Source organism: the organism of the source record quoted next (genome assembly GCF_019968955.1).
Source record: "MAG: Porospora cf. gigantea A chromosome Unknown PgA_NODE_147_length_33529_cov_318.434_16001-33529, whole genome shotgun sequence".
NCBI classification, from domain to species: Eukaryota; Apicomplexa; class Conoidasida; order Eugregarinorida; family Porosporidae; genus Porospora; species Porospora cf. gigantea A.
In genome coordinates, this window is record NW_027151417.1 from 1 (window position 1) to 17,441 (window position 17,441).

The window sequence follows — 17,441 nt, forward strand, 5'->3', positions numbered from 1 at the left end:
GCCCTGCTATGCACCATGTTTTCAAAATCATCACCCAACTGAGTCTGTTTCCATATATTTAATCATCGCCCAATTTGAATTGAGCAGCTGAAATGGTTTTCGCATTGGAAATAGTCATGCTCAAACTAGCACAGGACGGTCACAGAGTCACAGACTTCTTGGCTGATCTCTCACGGCGGCATCAGCTGAGTTGTGACGTGCCAGCAGATCTTCGAGACTCTCTTCGCGATGTTGTCGTCCTGCCCGCGCCTACCAAGCATTTTGACATCTCTAGGTTTCGCAATGTACATGCTCGGTCTCTCTCGGAGCTGTTGCTAACGGCCTCTAGGCTGCTGCGTGCGAGTGAGCGGCCTTGGTTGTCTCTGGATTCCAACGTCAGTGAGGACGGCGGCGACTACTTACGCAGAAGACGGCGCGTCGGTTTTCCGAGGAACGGCCTGGTCCAGGCTGCTGGAACAGCTACCTACTGCAGCCTCATTGACTCTTCTGTGCAATTGCTGGCTGTTTCACCGCGTGGCGACGACGAACGCCGTAGTGGGGGAGAGTGTGCGGTATGTTCAGTTAAGTGGGCCCATACTGACCGTCCTGCGAGTGCGGCGTTTTCCCAAGTTGCCGGGTCTGCAGGCTAAGACGTCCGCCAACCCTTTGATGGAGCGGGTAATAAAGCAGAACCACCACAATCGCCGGCGGCGACGGGGACCTCGAGGTGGACGCCTTGCCATTACACGCAACCGCGACCCCTCCTGCCTCCTGATGCAGCCATTGGCTGGCAGCCCTACCACAACGTTGGTTGGGCGAACATTTTACACCTCGGCTGGTTTCCGAAGGAAGCTCAAGCTGGACTCCTTTCCGCTCGAGACGTCCGTTGATAACCTAATCCAACGCGTCTTCGCGTCCTCTCCAGTCAGCTGCGGTTGTCTGATGTGCCTCTTCCTCAGAGACTGCTGCCAGCGGCTCAAGGAGAATGTTGCAGTCGTTGACCGCTTGACTCCCTTTTTGTGTCTGACGTGTCCGGCAACGGCTATGGGCAGACAGATCGCAGCAGTCGAGACCTCAGTCACCGGTCGAGAGCACTCAGGCCGTCCGCGCCCGTTTGACTTCAGCCCCGAGGAGAGTGGAGAGGTCGTGAGCTCCTTGGTGTTTCAGGAGCTCACGGTCCCCCGTTATCAGATGTGCGAGTTTCTGCTTCTGGCGGCCGATAGCATGACGCCCGCTGATCTCCGCAGCCTGATGCCTCGCCGTAAATGGCGTCGATTCGTCTGCGACATCGTCTTGCTCCACAAAGGCGAAGTCCTCACCATGCACTCGCTGCTCCAAGGCATTGCGATCGGACCGCTGCTATCCACGTTCGACGTAGAACCCACCCAAGCTCTCCAAGCGCGAATGTGCCTGTTGCTTGCTCGGATGTTTGCATTCGTGGGTTCCTCTGTGTCCTCGCTGGTCAAGTCGAGCTTCGTGGCTATGGACAGTGAAACTGAAGGTCACAGACTGCTGTTCTTCAGGAAGATTGTAGCCCAGAGGTTGATCAAGCACCTGACAAACTCCTTGGTGATAAACCATAAACCTGTGGCGGTCTGCAAGTACCAACCGTTACTTCGATGGACGGCTAAACAGACAGGTGCCCGACCCCTGGTGGATTGCGCCACGCGCAACAGTGGTAGGTTGCTCGCCGGGCTTGTGGAAGGAGACATACTCGAAGGAGCCACAACCATAGCTCAGCGACGCATGTCGATAAATGCAGCCACTGCTCCGATTCTGCGTCGGCTGACGGCTTGGATGGAGTGCTATCCACAAGGGATCTCGGTCATGGGGTTCAACCACGTGCTGCTGCGCTTTCGAGCCTACATCCAAGCTCTTGACCTTCCTGACAGACGACCCGTCCGTTTTTACGTCGCCGTGGCTGACTTGTCTGGATGCTTTAACAAGTTGAGCATATCCGACCTGTCAGCTCGTTTGAAGCAGCACCTGAGTCAGTCCGCCCTCAACACTGCTCTAAGGAGCTCATTGTTCTTCTGCACGCTTTTCAGCAACCAAGGCGGGCCCAACACCTTCCGAATTGCCAAGCTGGCAAAGCGCGCCTTCCATGGCGTGGACTCCCACGTTCCCTCGGCGCTAGACGACAGTTTGAACTGGCTGGACACGCGGCAACGGAGCCAACTTCGAGACGCGCGGAAGGTGAAGCTGCTAAGCGTGGTTGTCCCCAGCGCTCTGCTCTACCTGGGAAACCTAACCAGTGACGTGACGAGATTCTTGCGCCTCTTAGACGAACGCTACTCATTTAGAGTGGATGGGCATGCTTTTCGACCCACGTTGGGCATACCACAAGGATTGGCCGCCTCGCCGCGAATCTGCGCCCTGTACTACGACAGCATCGACCGCGAAACCGACGCTGCGAACCGCATGGGGAAAGCGTTGACCTTGCGTTGGGTCGACGACTTTCTGGTGGTCTCAACAGAGCAGAGTGACGTCGAAACCTTCCTCCACATGCTCCTAGAGGAATGTTCGTGGGGGAAAAACGTAAAGGAAGAGAGAGTCAAGACTAACTTCGACTGTCAGTTACAGTCCCACACATTCACCGGCGAGAGCCGCTTACAGTGGTGCGGTATCGACGTCGAGCTTCCGAACGAACAACGGCAGGGGCCAACAGGCGTCGATTCGTCGCCGTTATGCCGCGGACGCAAACGATTGCTGCCAGCCAGAGAACGGCCACCCAAACGAGGGTGCTGCACGAGCAGCGTCCGTCTGAACCTGGGACTTCCCGCGATGAAGTCCGGCTCCTGTCCCATTCGAGGTTTGCTGTGCTTGCAGCCTACGTTCCGACACCGGAAGCGCATTGCAACAGGGTAGGGGTTGTAGAGATGGCTCATCTAGTGACATCACTACTTCCGTCCACACCTTCGAAGGCGCTATGTACGTGAAGCTTTGGGCATACGCCAACATCAAGCTCCGTCACGGCCTCTTCACCTCTTCGGAGGTGAACAGCGCACTTCAAGTAGCGAGGAATGTCGCCGTGCTCGTCCGCGTTGCAATGATGCGCCTCGTCCTCGCCGTGAAGCTCCAACGTCGGAATCTCCTTATCACGAACACCCTTCCTGACCCGGTCCGTACCCGAGGTGAGGGCTGCTGGACTCAATAACCAGATTTGGTGGCGAAGCTGCTGAAGCGGCTCATTTCGAACCTGGTTCTTCCGCATGTGACCATCGACAGGGATCAATGCGTGGCATACCCGTTCGACTTCACTCGAACCTGCCTTACACTAACAGCGGCCCTGACCGCAAGGGAAGTGTTCGCTGCGAGACAAGACCCGGCGTTAGGCCTTGCGAAGTGCTATCTGCGCCGAGTAACAGATAAGTGGGCTGAAGAGCGCCGGACCAGCGCAAGAGAGCTACTGCCGCTTCTCCAGCCCACATTCTTTCCCAGAACGTACAGAACCATCCAAAGATGATGAACCAACCTCCGTTCCGTATATGAATTAACGACGTCTTTTAGGGCTCCAGATGCATTATTTCGACACACCTCCGAAACTTCTCTTTTCGTGCCTGTTCTCACCTGTACTGCGCTGGAAAGTATTTGCCAAAACAATGATGGACTGCAGCAATTGCGGAGAGAGGGGGGCAGGCCGCTTCTGTACACGGTGCCTCTCGTTGAAAGGCAATCCACGCGAGCTGCTCTACTTGTGCAAGTTGTCGATGAAGGTCTTCGGTGGGCCCGTCCCGCAGGCATCGTTCGTTCCCAAAGACGACCCGCAAGTCCCGTCCTCGCAGTCGACGCTAGCCAAGGAGATAACTTTGACCTACGCAAACCTCTGCTCGCAAGGGTTGGATGGCAAGTTCGTCCTGGGTCGCGCCCACCTAAAGAGCTACCCAAAGCACAGACTGTTTGACGGCATCGAGCTTCAAGAGGGGATGCCGCCGGAGACGAACCTCGTCACTGTAGCTCATGAGATGTTTCATGGTATAGTCTTTCTGAGCGGAATGGCGCTCGATGCGTCACTGGAGGAAGCCATGGCGGTAGCGTTCTCTGCGAGCGTCATTAAGAGACAGTGAGCAGCATTTCAGCAACACACAGCCTTGAAGACATTGAGAACCGACGAGTGGTTTCCAGGTGCAGGCGCGACTGCCTTCTACACCTCCTCAAAACGATCACTGCCTCCAGTTTGTCACCTGTTGACCGCTATTTGTTTGTGATTCCCTCACTGAACCTGTCGCTTCGGCACTTCACCTGGTTTGCGCTGCTACGATCCAAGATCGACATGGCGTGCTTGACTAAGGAGATGGGCCGGATTATGGAGAGACCGCTGCCCACTTACCGTCTACAATACCAAGCTGTCAATGTGTAAAAAAGTTCGATGCATGAAACAGTTCTCACAGACGCCTCCGCCAGGTTCATTTGATAACTGCTAATCTAAGCTTCGGAAGGGCGTTGACTATGCTTTTTGGGATGCTCGTAGTGACAGAAGAGGCACAGAGTGCCGTTTTTGCACTCCTTCAAGGGGTGATGGAAGAAAAGGCACGGCTTGCACTCCTCCACTTGGTGCAGCAGTGACCCCACGGATAGCAGACCCCCCTCGCTGGACGGAATGGCTCGTGCCAGCTGGTGAGTGAGCTCCGCCATAGGGAAGACGGCAGGATGCTGTGGGTCGGCAGCTTCCACGAACGCTGGGTCAGAGAGTGACATACCACTCACAATCTGTGAAGTGACGATTCTCACAGGCCACTCTCGCTGGAGGACACAACAATCCTTCCAAAGCTGAGATACGGCCTCGAAGGAGATCGTAAACGGTCAGAGAGGGGAATTCTTCCAACGGTTCAGGCATCCACTCGTACGGGGTCATTATCGCGGGCATGGTTTGGAATTGGCTCGTTTCTGGCACTAAGTCCTGATGGACGACTACGAATGTGTTCTTGACACAGACTTCGTCATCTTCGCGCTGTGCCATCATGTAATATTTGCAATTGACAACATGTACTGCACAAGTTATTAACAATGAACCGTGCCAAGGGTAACCCACCCAATTGCCATGGTTCTCTGGCCTAGTTGCGATGTTGTGTGCGTCTGGGAAGCCCCGGAGAGGAGCAGGTGAGGGCTACACTTCACAGTTGTGGAGTCTTTTCGCGCCTCCGTTTGCGTACCTTCCCAGTCGTCTTCCGAACCTTCCCTGTCATCGTCCGTATCGCTCGAGAAGATGGATACTCTCCGAGATGCGTGTTTGCTTGGACACTGTCTTCGTGCGTACATGGTCTTTGCCTGTTTGTGCACTCGACTTCGCTCCGCCCTGGACAGCACAGAGCGCGTCGTTTGCTGGGTTATCTCTTGTAGGGCATCCACAGAGTCGTCCAGCTCCTTCTGCAAAGAGAGGCGCTCGGATCTAGGCAAGAGCTCCAACATGCGCCGAAGCACGTTGATGCAAACAATAGCAAGATCCATACCGTGGTCACTGACCCGCGAAATCCTGCATACACTTCGCAGGTCCGGAAGAGTGGCAGCCACTCTCTGCGCCCCGAACGACTCAGAAACGCAGTCGCGGGAGTCGATCTGAAGCCGCAACTGGCACTTGCGCATTGCCGCAGGCCAGGCAAACAACCGACTATGCACTTTTACGGATGCGTCAGACTTCTTCGCGATGATGAGTTGCCGCAGGAACGCGTGCGGTTCCATCACTTGCTGTAGCGCCTCAACCATCACAGACAGGAGTGAGGCCCGCAGCTTTTGGGGCTTTTCGCTAGTCGCCATCAGAAGGTCCTCAAACTGATCGCCTTGGAGGGGGGTCAGCTTGGGAGAGGACTCCGCTGGCGGCGTTCTGGTGCTGTACAGGCCTTGTAAGCGCCTAGACGTCTCACTGGGCGACAAATACAGCAGCGAGTTGAGCAACGCCGTTCGCCAGCGGAATGTTTGCCCAAAATCCGCACCTTCTCGTCCGTAAAATGCGGAGCACACCTTGGCTCTTCTATACATTTCAGTACCGACTATGCTACCCATGACGAGCCGGGACAATGTGTTTAGGTAGCGCAGCCAGAACTCCCGCAGGAAACTTACAACCGTTTTCAGCTCGGGGTTGTCACTCAAAACGGGTTGGGAGTAGGAAGCGATTCGGTCCACCAGTGAGCTTACGTTCTCATTCAGTATTGAGGGAATCCGGTTCAATCTAACACCAGTTCGTCGTTCGAAATCCGCTAAAGTTTGTTTCCCTGACAACAACGCTTTCCAGTCGACACAATTTATTTTTGCCATCATGTCGGAGGTAAGACGGCCGGAAGTCGCACCTACAAGCTGAAGGCCTCGGAGCGCGTACAGAAGTTCATTGGGACAAGGGGACGGGCTGTTATGGTGCTTGCGGATTTTGACGGCGAGAGCCCAGCATTCAGCAACAGGCAGTGCCTTCGATGAGTGGTGCAGCAGCGCCAAACCATTCAGGTAGGCCGTCGCCGAAGACTCCACATTCGTTGGTCCGTTCCTCCATCTGATCGCCAAGCTCACGTCCAGTAACGCATGCAGGTCGGCCTTTGCGGTTGCGAGGTCGGAGAGGGCGGCGACCTCCTGAAATGCCAACGGGGAGCGGTCCGCAGCGTCGGAACGCGATGCCGCGATACCTTTCAAGACGGCAAGCGAGTGCCAACACGCCTCAGGTCGCTCGCCAGCCAAACAAATCTCGAGAGCTGTGAGGATGTATGGTGCCATCCTCGAGTGGAGGACGGAGTCGACGACTACTGGATTGACCAGGAGGCACAAGGGTCCGAACACGACCTCACAGATCATGGCCGCGTCCTCGAAAGTCAGAGACGAGCGGAGCCTCCGCATGTAGTCAGCTGCAAAGTTGACGGCGTCATTTTGAAGGCACTGAGGCCGCATAGGTGGGTTCAGGCAGCGGTCACACGTATGCAATTGCCGTCCGATCTCGAAAATGCGCTGCTTCTGCCACTGTGCCGTACTGACGGGCCCAGCGGAGCTTTCGAGGACGAAGTCGTCGCTGTCCTCTAACTGGACAAAGGAGACCCACTCCTGGCTCCGCTGTGTCAGACGGAGGCAGGCGGGTGGCGACAGACTTGCACATAGAATAAGCGAGGTCCTCAGGTCGCCTTCATTTGATGTAAGACGCATGGATAAATCGATGTTTAAATTCGGTTCACGTAGACGCAAGGCTTCAGCCAGCCGATGTAGGGGATCTGTCGGTAATCTTCGTCGAAGTCGAGGCCGTACCCAACGACGAACTTGTCGGGGCACTCGAACGCTCGATAATCGACTGGGACTTCCACAGTTCGCCCTGTAGGCTTGTCAAGGAGAGTCACCGTGCGGACGGACTTGGCGCCCTGTTCCCTGAGGGTATCGGTGATAGTCTTGATGGTCAACCCAGTGTCCACCATGTCTTCTACAATGACGACATTCCTGCCTTTCACTTCGGTCTTCATTTTACCAGCTAAACTGACGGTGCCAGCAGAAGTGGTTGATGCGCCGTAGGAGGATGCGGAGAGAAAGTCAAGCGTGCAAGGAATCGACACGTGCTTCACGAGGTCGCTAAAAAAAAGCTGAGCACCCGTCATGACCGCGACTAAAATGGGATACTCATCACGCAGGTCTTGCGAGATTTCTTTCCCAATCTCCTTGCACCGCGCCAAAATCTCGTCCTGTGTCCAAAGAAGACCCTCAAAGTCGGGGTGAAGTTCCTCAGCGTTCCACTGGGTGACGAGCATGGCGTTGGGCTTGACAACAACCTGCAACGGAGTTATTTACGCAAGCAGCAAGCTCCTTACGTGGTTGTCAACTTGCCTCTGCCATGATTCAAGCATTCTAGGCATAGGAAATGCGTTTATTTCTCGTATGAGTTTCAGCCGCCACCATTGCGTGATTCTGGGGTGGAAAGATGACCAAGTTACAGCCGCAGACGTCGCTGATGTACTGGCAACTGCAGGGCTCACCTGCGCCTATGAGCTAGGAGCCGTGCGCAAGCACGCCAACAAAGTCAAGTTCTATCTGACACGCGAGGCCCTCACCGAACTCATGGTATTGATGGACCAAGCCAAGGCGGTGAGAGTGGGTAACCTACAGATATCACTCGACGAAGCCGCATCGCTCAGTGAACGCCACGTTAAGTCGTTGCAAAACGTTCATGTCGTTGAGATACCAGCGGTGAGGGCACCTGCAACGAAACCCCACGACATGAGAAAGGTGGATCGCAGCTGTGAACGCACCAGACAAAAGACCACCCACAAGAGAACCCACGCCCGCTCCGACACATCCAGTGCGTCGGATAGGCATCGCACGCGCCACAGTGTATCCAGCTCGGAGTCGGAGTCTGAGACCTCATCAAGCGAGATGATCCCGAGATTCGACAAAGACAGACTCGTCCTAATCCAGAAGCTACTTGTCACGGACCGCATGCCGAAATGGCAGAGGGTGGCCATGAGAGAGCACTCGGGAAAGAGCTTCGTCAAGGCGGCGTTCGCGTTCAATGACGCGGGGACAGAGAGTCGTCAAGTCTACCCCAAAACGAGAACGGAGGATTTCGGGCCGTACCATTTCTACGCTTGCGTCTGCAACCAGCCCCCCATTCCAGTGCCCCCGCCGTTCACTACAGTGTACCTCGGCTTGCTTGGGGGCGAGGCGACTCTAACAGAGTGTCAGTTCACCAAGCAGACAGCTGCCATCAGGGCCCGACTTCAGGGCGAGAGATAACTACTCGCTTTGTTGTTTTGCTGTATGTCGATCGTCAGGCAGGCATGTCCAACATTTTCTTCAGTACCAGTGCGGCGTTGACTAATGGGTTGCACTCACTGCTGTTGGTTATGCCCACCGCTGCGCACAGCTCTCGTGACACCAAAGTCAGCAGACGATATGTCCGAAGGAATGCACTGAACTGTGATGAGCTGGATATCTCTCCACGAGGCACTCACTTATTATAGTAAACCTCGAAAAATGATTCCTGGGGGACCGACCACTTGACTTGCGACCTCCCTGGAAACGCCAGGGAGGTGCCTTCTGCAAACCAAACCGACGATACCTGCCAATATGATGCCAGGTTGACCTCACTCCTTCGCTTGTAAAGTTCGAACTCTTCGTGAATTTCTTTTCCAATCTGGGAACGGCAGCATCTGCGACAGGGATGAACGTGAGCTTGTTCTGCACGCCTAGTATCCGTGTCAACAGGGAGAGTAGATGGACCAATGTCCCCGCAGCCGTAGACAGGGTGTGTGGCGTGAGTGCACGCACCACCTCATCGGATTCAGGAGTCCCCAACCAGTCCACCGCCTCTCGGTGGGCCTCAGTCACCTCTCCGATAAAGAGCCTAACTGGCTCGCCACCGGAGTCAGACAACGCCGACAACTCCGGAAGAGGGAGGTCTAAGATAGTCGGTGTACGGACTGGAGGACTGGTAGCGGGCCGCCAGAACGTCGACGGCGCCGGCACCTGGGTCACACCCAGTTTAAAGAGGCCAACTAGCTGATCCAGCAGCTGGGCTTGGGTTGTCCGCACTGAGTCCCGCAGTACTGGTATCTTCCGGCTCACGACTCCCAAGATATCTCGAATGGACTCGTCGCCAGCGACGGACTCCGGCAACGCCTTCGCCACTGGTGATGGAGCAGGCCGAGGAGGCTGGCCGTCTCTTGGGATGACGATCTTTGGGGCTGGCGGTAGGTGAGCAGGGACCTCCCAGGACTTAAGCGCGGCGGAGAGCCGCCTATACGCGGACTCACGCAGTTCCAACGCGGGAAGTGGCGGAGCAGGAGACGCCGGAGACAGCGGAGGTACGGCCAGCTCAGTGCCTGTGAGCCGCGTCTCGATGTTCAAAGAGACATCAGGCGTGAATCCCGACTTGCAAGGGACCATTTGAATGTAGACTGCCTGCGTTCCACTATAGGGGCCATCTCACATCAGTGGAGTCGGTGACAGGCGCCTTATCCTTGTTTGAGAGGTGGGCTGTGAGGTTGAGCCGGCGACTCGACTGCTCTTCTTCCACATAAAGTACCACGCATGCCCGGGAGGTGGGATTTGAGTGCTCGGCATAATGGGAAAACAGCGCGTCCTTGTGGCCTGCCAACCGAAGAATGACACGCCGCGTCCAAGCCCACTCATGCGTCGGTGCACGCCAAGCGCCGTACACTCCTGTTAGCTCATCAGAGTGAGCGACCTCCAAGGACGGTTGGCTGGTCTCACTGACAATTTCCACACATAATCGAAAGCGGAATGGTCCAGAGCGAGTTCTCTGGCGAACCGACACTTCGACCAGTCCAACCAAAGCCTCGACGCAGTCTACGAAGTCCTTCATATTCAATAATTGAATCTCGGGCGCACCACTCACCACGCAGAAACAAGCACGATTGCTTACTTTATACACATCAAAAGCCGCACTCGTACCCCTGTACCAATATGTCGGCAAGCGAAACCACCGAGTTCACTCATACTTCCAGAGCTCTTCTTACAAGGTAGCGACAGAACCTGAGTTTTTACCAAGTATGTGCACGCGCCTCTGGATGCATCCACTATTGACGTCCCGTTCTTCGCCAAATGATGCTACCATAAGCTCTCTTTCGGTTCGGGTTCCTTCGGCGCCACTTTGAAGAAGCCGATCTTGACGGGGCTTAACTTGTACGTTGATTGGAAAGCTCTGCCGGCAATAAATGACTCAAGAATAATCAACGAATAAAGAATAATGAACGAATTAAAAATAAAGAATAAAGAAAAATGTTAAGCAGCTACCTGCGGTCAAACTCCCCTCTTTTCTTTTCGTCGATTTGTATGTTGATGCGTTGCTGCTGCCGGTACAGCATGTACAGAGTCCGATGATCGCTGGTGCTGTTGAACGCGGGATCAGGTGGCACGTATGGTGTGGGCTCCTTTCCGAGATCCAGGGACAACATTCCTGGAGATACACAGAGCAGCCCCCCCACCGACAAAACTGGGCGTATCTCCGTTCGCCAGAGCCTCTTGTCTCTTCTTTAGGTTCTCTTGGATCATCGCTTTCGACGGGCCAACGTTCTCAACGACCAAGTGCAAAAAGGCATGGGGACTGTTCGCTGGGTTGTCTTCTCCGTACGGTTCATCGATGTCCCACATGGCGAAAGTGTAGAGATCCTTTAGCGAAGCCAGGGACCAAGTCACTTTTGGCCTCTCTTGCAGTTGGCCAGGCCCAAAGCACACGTTCGGTTGGGTCCCTTCCATCAGAACAGTCTCCTCGGCTTGGGCTTTTGCCTTGGCCTTCTGTGCCAGCTGACGCTTGCATTCCCCAGTGTAAACCACCTTGGGAGCATCTTTTGGCTTGGGCTTTGGCTTCAGTTTGGCTACCTCGAAGTTGAGCTCCATATCGGCGTAGCCTGGAAGATCCATAAGGACGCAGTCAGTAGCGTCGAGGACTTTTTCAAGCTTCATGTCCTCGACCCTCGCTCCAACACAGGGGTTGTCGGTGTTTTTCGGCTCGAGCCGCCCGGCTTCCTGGTACACAGACCAGGCGGTAACCAGCGGCAAAATCGAGAAGGCCAACATCGAATTCGGTCACGAACTAATAAGCACAGACATCCACAACCAAGCCTCTCCGACAAGGCAGACGGTTAACGCACTGCCGTGGCGCCCGAATGACCAGCAGCGACGAAGGCAGCATGCCCTCCTCGATGACGTGGTCGTAGTCCTTGCCGAGATAGAGGTTACGGAGGCAGCGCGGGAACCGAGTCAACGGCTGGTTGAATCGACGACCGAACTCCACTGAAACCAGGCTGTCCGGGAGGGCAATAACGGAGTTGAAGTCTCGGCCGACCACCAACTTCTGCAGGTGCTCAGGCAGGCACAGAAGGGGTTGGTTGAACTGCTCGCCCAACTCCAGTATTCGAAGGCCTGAAGGAAGGGTACCCAGCTTCTGAGAGAACTCGTTGCCTAACTTCAGCCATTCAACTGTGTTGGGTAGTTCGGACAGTGGCTGGTCGTATTTATGGCCGAACATGAGTACACGTAGGGAAGCAGGCAGCCGTCCTATTCGCTTGTTGAAGCGGTACCCGAACTTAACGACTTCCAACTGGTCGGGCAGGCTTGAAACGTGAAGGTTGAAAGATCCTCCCAGAGTTAAGGATTTCAGCCCTGATGGGAGACCTACAAGGGGCTGGTTAAAGTAAAACCCAAACTTCAGAGATTGCAAAGACGGAGGCAGCCCTGCTACGGGCTGATTGAAGTACGAATCGAACTCTAGGTGCCGTACGCTTGGTGGGAGGCTGTCCGGGGCCAGTGCGGCGTTGAAGTGGGGGCCAAAAGTTAAACTCTGTAAAAATGTAAACACGAAAATAGACCGCAATTGTCAGAGAAGGGCTACCTCAATACAAGCTGGGATAAATCCGGGTTCTATTGCGTAGTTGAAACTTCCGGCAAAAACCAGCTTCTGGTGCAAAATACGGAAAGTATGAAGTAATTCGTAAGAATATAGAAAGATTAAAATTACCTTCAACGTCGCTGGTAGGCAACACCTGGCTGGTGGCTGTTGGAACTCATGGCCGAATTTGAGAAGCTCCAGCTTGGAGAGCGTCCGTAGGTCCACAGGACGATTGAACTGCCACCCAAACACCAGAAGCTTCAGGCTGCCTGGCATTGGAGGCAACAGCTGGTTGAAATCGAACCCGAACTCCACGTCGCGGAGGCCCTCCGGCAAGCTCTCGATGGTTTGATTGAACTTGATCCCAAAACGCAAGGAGAGCAGACCGCTTGGCAGGCTCCCATGAGCCAACGGCTGATTGAAGTCCTCTCCCAGGACCAAGCTAGTTATACCCTGCGGTAGCACTCCTGGATCGAGAGAGCGATTAAAGTGCCACCCGAATGTGAGGCTCCTCAACGAGGCCGGCAGCACATTCGGCAAAATAGGGAAGTCAGTCAGGAACCCCAAGCGCAAGTGCTTGAGTTTGGGGGGGAGCACTCCAGTTACGATCAACTGATCGAAGTTCCAGTCGAGTTCAAGACGGTGCAGGGTGTGCGGCAACGTGCCAGGCGACAGTGGCTGGTTGAAACTAAAGCCAAAACGGATCACGTGCAGTCCCTCTGGTAGGGTTCCGAGCTCTATAGGTCTAGAGATTCACCACATCTTTGTTCTCACTGGTTGTAATGCTGACTGAAAGTGATTTCGCGTAGACTTGTCGGCAGACTTCCTGGAGTCAGAGGCTGATTGAATGACGAGCCTAACTCCAGCTGTCTGAGCGATGATGGCAGCACGGGGAGCTTGGCGTTGTAATCGGCGCAAAGGCGTAGTCTGACGAGGTTTGGTGGCAATTGCGCAGGTGAAGAAAGGGATAAGAATCGTACGGTCCTCCGCTGGCCTATGCTGAGCTTGCAGAGAGTCTTTTCGCTGACGAAGCATGGAAGGCCTAGTGCGTCGCAAATCTGTTTTAGGGCTCTGGAGCACTGTCTGAGGTTGGAGAATACACTTGGGTCGCCCGTAGGACTGGTTGTGTACTGGATGACTGTTGAGAGTACCAGCAGCGGCAGCCGGTCGAGCATTATGTCACGGGCCATCGAATCAACTAAAGGCCATCGGGCTGGTGTCCCGAATCTCCCAAATATGCAGTGCTTGTCCAAAGTCTCCGTAGCGGGGCGTAGCGTGGCGCTTCCCGGCCCCTTACGGAAGCGGAAAGGGCAGCTATTCCACTGTCACGCTCACGAGGATCGTACCTGCTGCACGAGGGAGAGCGTGACACCTTTGATCCAGTACGTCCAGGAGCTCCGACCTCGGCGGCAGGAAACTGCGACGCCGTCGTTTTTTACTGACGTCGACCTGGACAATGATGAGGAGCGCGAGGTGTCCAGTGTGGAAGACGTTCTGGCGGACAGCCTGTTGGACAAGTCCAACCAAGTCCCCTGGAACCTGAGTCGGCAATGTCACACAGCTACCGTGCAGGCGTACTGCGCTGTTTGTGATGGGGACGTTGGAACGGGCCTCAAGACCCAAAAGAGCACCCCTGTCCTTTGCTCTAACTACTGCGACCAGTGGTACGAAATGTGCAAGGAAGACCTCTTTGCCAATAGCAGTGGTCGTCTTGTGCCTGTGACCGGTCTAGTGGATGGCGCAACGACTGCAGCAAAACTGAGCGAACGTAGGTTATACGGTGGAGGCTCACGCAGTGGTGGCTTCGCCAACCAGCTTCTGTGCCCTATCGGGGTTCGTAGTCCGCTCCACCCTTTGCTTCGACGGCACCACGGCCTCTGCATTAAAAGGCGCGGCTCCCGCTGATGACCCTGCCGCTGACTTAGCGCGTGCTGTCCGAGTCCTTGTGTACCTGCAGAGTGTCTGTCGGGAGTGGTACGTCTCGGCAGCTACGGCTGTGGGTCGTGTGAATCCAATGTACGTTCTCACGGGCGGACTGGTGATATGGTGGTTGGCTACCAAGCTGCCTCGCCCTTCAGAGGACGATAAGTAACGTTTGTGAGCCAACGAGTACTCTTCTGTGCGGTTATATCCGGTCTCATCGACGACAAATCACCCACCTTCGCCTCAGATGAGAACTTCACCGTTGCCGAAAACAGCGTACCGTACTCCTTTATACGTTTTCTGCTCAGTCTCGTCTACGACCAGGGAATCGACTTTCATTCCACTGAGTGTCAGCCCTCGGAGAGTGAACGACACGGCAACTGCCAACGTGGAGGGAACGGGTCCGGTATGCAGGGAAAATGTCGCTGACAGCTGCGTGTTGGTATGGGAGGTCACCCACCTTTTCGCTGTGACCTGGAGACGCCAGGCTGCCCACACTCCAAATGAGAGTGCGCTTTGTTGCTGTTAAGCGACATGCTCCCTTGGACACGTCAAATGTTACTGTGTTTGTCAGGGGGACAGGAATCCTCAGCTCCACCAACTCCAACGGCACCATAGCACTCTCAACATCAGGTTTGAAGCCACCGCTGACAGCCAGTTCCAGGGACATTCTCGAGTCGCTTCCGCCAACGCGGCCCCTGACGCACACCGGCAGCGGCAGTTCCTGCTTGCTGAGCCGGTAGGCAGCCAGCAGGAAGTCGCCGTGCGGAGGAGTGAAGAGGATCTCTCTGTCACTCTGAGTCCTCTGCCGGCTGACATGGGAGCTTATCGTCGGGATGGCCTCGTGGTCATTCAATCGCAGAAGGCACTTCGGAAGCCCGTTCAAGTGGCTGGAGATTACTATACGGCCACCAATGCTCCTTTGCAGCGGTATAGAGTCCTTGGAGAGCATGAAATGCAAATTCTCATTGATGTCGACGAAGATCTCGTTGCAGCTGTAGCTTGTGTCACCTTCACGCCACCAAAAGTTACTGCCTCCTTTTGTCAGTCCTGTACCTGGCCCTACCCCAGATCCGCTGGCCAGAGTCTCAGTTACCTGGTCAGTAAAGGCATCTTGCTTAGAGGGAGAACGTCCTGTGAGACTACTCAGCAAACTCGAAAACATTTTGGAGGACGACGAAGCGAGCATCTTTGCATGCCTCGAAAACGTTTGATGGCCTATAAGCAAATTGATTAAGCTGGAAGCCTGGCTGCTGGGGTGCCCCTCGAAAAGGAACTCGTCTATCAAAAGGAACACGGAACTAAAATTCCTCTGCAGCGAAACCTCGCTGAGAGGGGCGGGCCCACAGAACACCACCAATTGGTTATACAGCTCGTGCAGCTGGTGTAAAATTGGTAGTGGCGGCTGGTCTTTCACCACAACCGCAGCCAGCACGAGATAGTCACGCTTGATCCGCAGCACCTCCCGCTCACTCAGCTTCCCCGGAGCACCATCACCAAATATCACATGGCTGACGTCATGCGCCACGGAATCGCTTTGGCTGTAGAGTCTCTGGAAGATTAGAGAGCGGTTCAGGCCGAAGACTAGCAAGGCTTCCATTTGGCGAATTCTGTCACGTATCAGCTTGTGCTCAGTATTGCCAGATCCGAAATGTTAAGAGCCGTGCTCAGCATTCCAGCGTCGAGACATCTCGTGTGCGTGCTTTCGAAAATGCAGCTCCTCACGTCCAAAGTAGGGCTGATCGGGCGACCCGAGGGTCTCTTCGTGACTGCTCAGTCGCAAGCTAGAGCGTCCAACCTCGCTGCTGTGTTTAAAAGAACATTCTTCCAACATTGGAGCTGCGATGAGGAGGCGTGCATGCCCGAGGTAAGCCTCAAACATATGTTGCTCGTACGGAGTGCTGGTCCGATTTGTGATTCAGTGTCTCCGGTCGCCCTTCAACTATACTGGAGATGTGTGTCTCACGCAGCATGCTTCCCATGTCGAGGTCCAGTTCCGTTACCTGTTCCACAAGAACTGCAACGTGCCGTTCACTATCAATGAGAGTTTCATGTTCTTCCCGGGCGGAGAAATTCATCCGTGGAATCCTAGCGCGCTGGGCGCTGGGAATAGGCTGGTTGCTCACCCCAGTCTGTGGTCCTGTTGTCGGCGGCTGAGTGGCCGGGTCTCCCATTTAAACTTGGCGTTCACAGGCAGCGGCGTGGACCTCAGCTCCACCGGAGACACCTTATCGGTGGGTCTCTGCTCGCCACAGTAACTCAGGATGTGGACGTGGCCACAACAATGCGCTACGAGCAGTTCTCTGGTTGTCTCCTGGACCACGACAGCCCGGTTAGTGTGCAGATAGCGATGCTGGAAACTCGGGTGGTTTTGGACCTAGCAGGTGGGGGGCCGGGCATCGCATTCTAGCTTGCCTCAGAAGCCTGCTCCTCCTTGCTGCGGTAACCGCCGACAATTCCGTCTGGCTGGTGCTCGGACCTCAATGTGACTCGACGGCTTGGCAGGCCCCCGAATTCAGTCCGACTGCTCTCGCCACCGCCGACCACGGAGATTGGACCTTTTCAGTGAAGATGTGTGGAAGCGCGACCAAGAGACACTTCAGCGTGCCTACTGCGGGCAACGGGTCCGTGTTGAGTGCGGCCTATGTACCCTCAACTTCCTCAGTGTCCCATAAGACTACACCGACGCTTCCTCCGCAAGAGCCGTCACAGGATTTCCACTGGCAACCTCCAGCAGCCACCGAATGGAAGCCAGCACAGGTCTGGGACGCGAGCGCTCGTCTCCCAGCTCCTATGGATTGGAAGGAGCTGTGCCGAGAGTGGGATTTGCAGGAGTATGATACTGCATATGACCTGTGAATGAGCTGTTTTCAAAAACATGAGCGGCGTTAGGTGCTGTGGCATGAGCAAGCGTTTGCATTTCGACTGGTGGTATGTGGGTCTGGAGGTGCTCGCTAGACTCATGCTTCTTATCTCAGGCCTCCTACTCCTTACGCTGAAGTCGCCGTTCGTCCGTGATGTACTGGAGCCGGACTGGCACTTGTACTCGTACCCCTATGCAGCGGGTCAGATCCCAGCGAAGCGGGAGATGTTCCCCACGCTCGATACCATGGGCTACACTGCACTGGTGGTCGTCGCGGTAGGAGTCCTGGCGCCCATTCTGCTGCGCAAGTCGAGGAAATGGTCTCTGAGGCTGGTCATCGAAGACTTGACTCTGTACGTAATGGGGGTG

General features: G+C 55.1%; 13 protein-coding genes across 22 annotated transcripts; 5 read left to right on the forward strand and 8 right to left on the reverse strand.

The window, feature by feature from the left end:
* Window positions 1-116: 116 nt before the first annotated feature.
* Window positions 117-3,445, forward strand: KVP18_000587 (uncharacterized protein; the record flags this gene model as incomplete). 2 transcript variants are annotated; one of them, XM_067949814.1, is made up of 4 exons in its annotated part: window positions 117-378; window positions 407-2,843; window positions 2,872-3,113; window positions 3,141-3,445. In XM_067949814.1, 4 exons carry the CDS (start codon window positions 117-119, stop codon window positions 3,443-3,445), a joined length of 3,246 nt encoding a protein of 1,081 aa, XP_067812522.1. The 2 variants fall into 2 exon arrangements, with proteins under 2 accessions (XP_067812522.1, XP_067812521.1); XM_067949813.1 differs by lacking the exons at window positions 117-378; window positions 2,872-3,113; window positions 3,141-3,445 and having other exon boundaries at window positions 649-2,847.
* On the reverse strand, window positions 2,864-3,193 carry KVP18_000577 (uncharacterized protein; the record flags this gene model as incomplete). Its single annotated transcript, XM_067949796.1, has 1 exon — window positions 2,864-3,193. The coding sequence occupies one exon, from the start codon at window positions 3,191-3,193 to the stop codon at window positions 2,864-2,866; it is 330 nt and encodes a 109-aa protein (XP_067812504.1).
* Window positions 3,446-3,581: 136 nt separating the features above from the next.
* KVP18_000584 (uncharacterized protein) lies at window positions 3,582-4,339 on the forward strand (the record flags this gene model as incomplete). 2 transcript variants are annotated; one of them, XM_067949809.1, is made up of 2 exons in its annotated part: window positions 3,582-4,042; window positions 4,069-4,339. In XM_067949809.1, the coding sequence occupies 2 exons, from the start codon at window positions 3,582-3,584 to the stop codon at window positions 4,337-4,339; spliced, it is 732 nt and encodes a 243-aa protein (XP_067812517.1). The 2 variants fall into 2 exon arrangements, with proteins under 2 accessions (XP_067812517.1, XP_067812516.1); XM_067949808.1 differs by lacking the exon at window positions 4,069-4,339 and having other exon boundaries at window positions 3,690-4,046.
* A 65-nt stretch (window positions 4,340-4,404) lies between these two features.
* On the reverse strand, window positions 4,405-4,942 carry KVP18_000576 (uncharacterized protein; the record flags this gene model as incomplete). Of its 2 annotated transcripts, XM_067949795.1 has the most annotated exons (2): window positions 4,405-4,658; window positions 4,687-4,942. In XM_067949795.1, the coding sequence occupies 2 exons, from the start codon at window positions 4,940-4,942 to the stop codon at window positions 4,405-4,407; spliced, it is 510 nt and encodes a 169-aa protein (XP_067812503.1). The 2 variants fall into 2 exon arrangements, with proteins under 2 accessions (XP_067812503.1, XP_067812502.1); XM_067949794.1 differs by lacking the exon at window positions 4,687-4,942 and having other exon boundaries at window positions 4,405-4,677.
* Window positions 4,943-4,980: 38 nt separating this feature from the next.
* KVP18_000578 (uncharacterized protein) lies at window positions 4,981-7,098 on the reverse strand (the record flags this gene model as incomplete). 2 transcript variants are annotated; one of them, XM_067949797.1, is made up of 1 exon in its annotated part: window positions 4,981-7,098. In XM_067949797.1, one exon carries the CDS (start codon window positions 7,096-7,098, stop codon window positions 4,981-4,983), a length of 2,118 nt encoding a protein of 705 aa, XP_067812505.1. The 2 variants fall into 2 exon arrangements, with proteins under 2 accessions (XP_067812505.1, XP_067812506.1); XM_067949798.1 differs by having other exon boundaries at window positions 4,981-6,849.
* Window positions 7,099-7,112: 14 nt separating this feature from the next.
* KVP18_000579 (uncharacterized protein) lies at window positions 7,113-7,784 on the reverse strand (the record flags this gene model as incomplete). 2 transcript variants are annotated; one of them, XM_067949800.1, is made up of 2 exons in its annotated part: window positions 7,113-7,709; window positions 7,749-7,784. In XM_067949800.1, 2 exons carry the CDS (start codon window positions 7,782-7,784, stop codon window positions 7,113-7,115), a joined length of 633 nt encoding a protein of 210 aa, XP_067812508.1. The 2 variants fall into 2 exon arrangements, with proteins under 2 accessions (XP_067812508.1, XP_067812507.1); XM_067949799.1 differs by lacking the exon at window positions 7,749-7,784 and having other exon boundaries at window positions 7,113-7,688.
* Window positions 7,785-7,815: 31 nt separating this feature from the next.
* On the forward strand, window positions 7,816-8,670 carry KVP18_000585 (uncharacterized protein; the record flags this gene model as incomplete). The annotated part of the gene is made up of 1 exon (XM_067949810.1): window positions 7,816-8,670. One exon carries the CDS (start codon window positions 7,816-7,818, stop codon window positions 8,668-8,670), a length of 855 nt encoding a protein of 284 aa, XP_067812518.1.
* Window positions 8,671-8,704: 34 nt separating this feature from the next.
* Window positions 8,705-10,261, reverse strand: KVP18_000586 (uncharacterized protein; the record flags this gene model as incomplete). Of its 2 annotated transcripts, XM_067949811.1 has the most annotated exons (4): window positions 8,705-8,861; window positions 8,889-8,995; window positions 9,025-9,837; window positions 9,866-10,261. In XM_067949811.1, the coding sequence occupies 4 exons, from the start codon at window positions 10,259-10,261 to the stop codon at window positions 8,705-8,707; spliced, it is 1,473 nt and encodes a 490-aa protein (XP_067812519.1). The 2 variants fall into 2 exon arrangements, with proteins under 2 accessions (XP_067812519.1, XP_067812520.1); XM_067949812.1 differs by lacking the exon at window positions 9,866-10,261 and having other exon boundaries at window positions 8,818-9,822.
* A 542-nt stretch (window positions 10,262-10,803) lies between these two features.
* Window positions 10,804-11,475, reverse strand: KVP18_000581 (uncharacterized protein; the record flags this gene model as incomplete). Of its 2 annotated transcripts, none has more annotated exons than XM_067949803.1 (1): window positions 10,804-11,475. In XM_067949803.1, one exon carries the CDS (start codon window positions 11,473-11,475, stop codon window positions 10,804-10,806), a length of 672 nt encoding a protein of 223 aa, XP_067812511.1. The 2 variants fall into 2 exon arrangements, with proteins under 2 accessions (XP_067812511.1, XP_067812512.1); XM_067949804.1 differs by having other exon boundaries at window positions 10,804-11,361.
* Window positions 11,476-11,491: 16 nt separating this feature from the next.
* On the reverse strand, window positions 11,492-13,476 carry KVP18_000582 (uncharacterized protein; the record flags this gene model as incomplete). The annotated part of the gene is made up of 3 exons (XM_067949805.1): window positions 11,492-12,238; window positions 12,290-13,031; window positions 13,061-13,476. 3 exons carry the CDS (start codon window positions 13,474-13,476, stop codon window positions 11,492-11,494), a joined length of 1,905 nt encoding a protein of 634 aa, XP_067812513.1.
* Window positions 13,477-13,522: 46 nt separating this feature from the next.
* Window positions 13,523-14,378, forward strand: KVP18_000583 (uncharacterized protein; the record flags this gene model as incomplete). 2 transcript variants are annotated; one of them, XM_067949807.1, is given in 2 exon segments in its annotated part: window positions 13,523-14,054; window positions 14,059-14,378. In XM_067949807.1, coding segments are annotated over 2 exon segments (852 nt in total).
* Window positions 14,379-14,452: 74 nt separating this feature from the next.
* KVP18_000580 (uncharacterized protein) lies at window positions 14,453-15,809 on the reverse strand (the record flags this gene model as incomplete). 2 transcript variants are annotated; one of them, XM_067949801.1, is made up of 2 exons in its annotated part: window positions 14,453-14,641; window positions 14,670-15,809. In XM_067949801.1, 2 exons carry the CDS (start codon window positions 15,807-15,809, stop codon window positions 14,453-14,455), a joined length of 1,329 nt encoding a protein of 442 aa, XP_067812509.1. The 2 variants fall into 2 exon arrangements, with proteins under 2 accessions (XP_067812509.1, XP_067812510.1); XM_067949802.1 differs by having other exon boundaries at window positions 14,514-15,809.
* A 51-nt stretch (window positions 15,810-15,860) lies between these two features.
* On the forward strand, window positions 15,861-16,619 carry KVP18_005088 (uncharacterized protein; the record flags this gene model as incomplete). Its single annotated transcript, XM_067949438.1, has 3 exons — window positions 15,861-16,076; window positions 16,132-16,443; window positions 16,473-16,619. 3 exons carry the CDS (start codon window positions 15,861-15,863, stop codon window positions 16,617-16,619), a joined length of 675 nt encoding a protein of 224 aa, XP_067812523.1.
* Window positions 16,620-17,441: the final 822 nt, after the last annotated feature.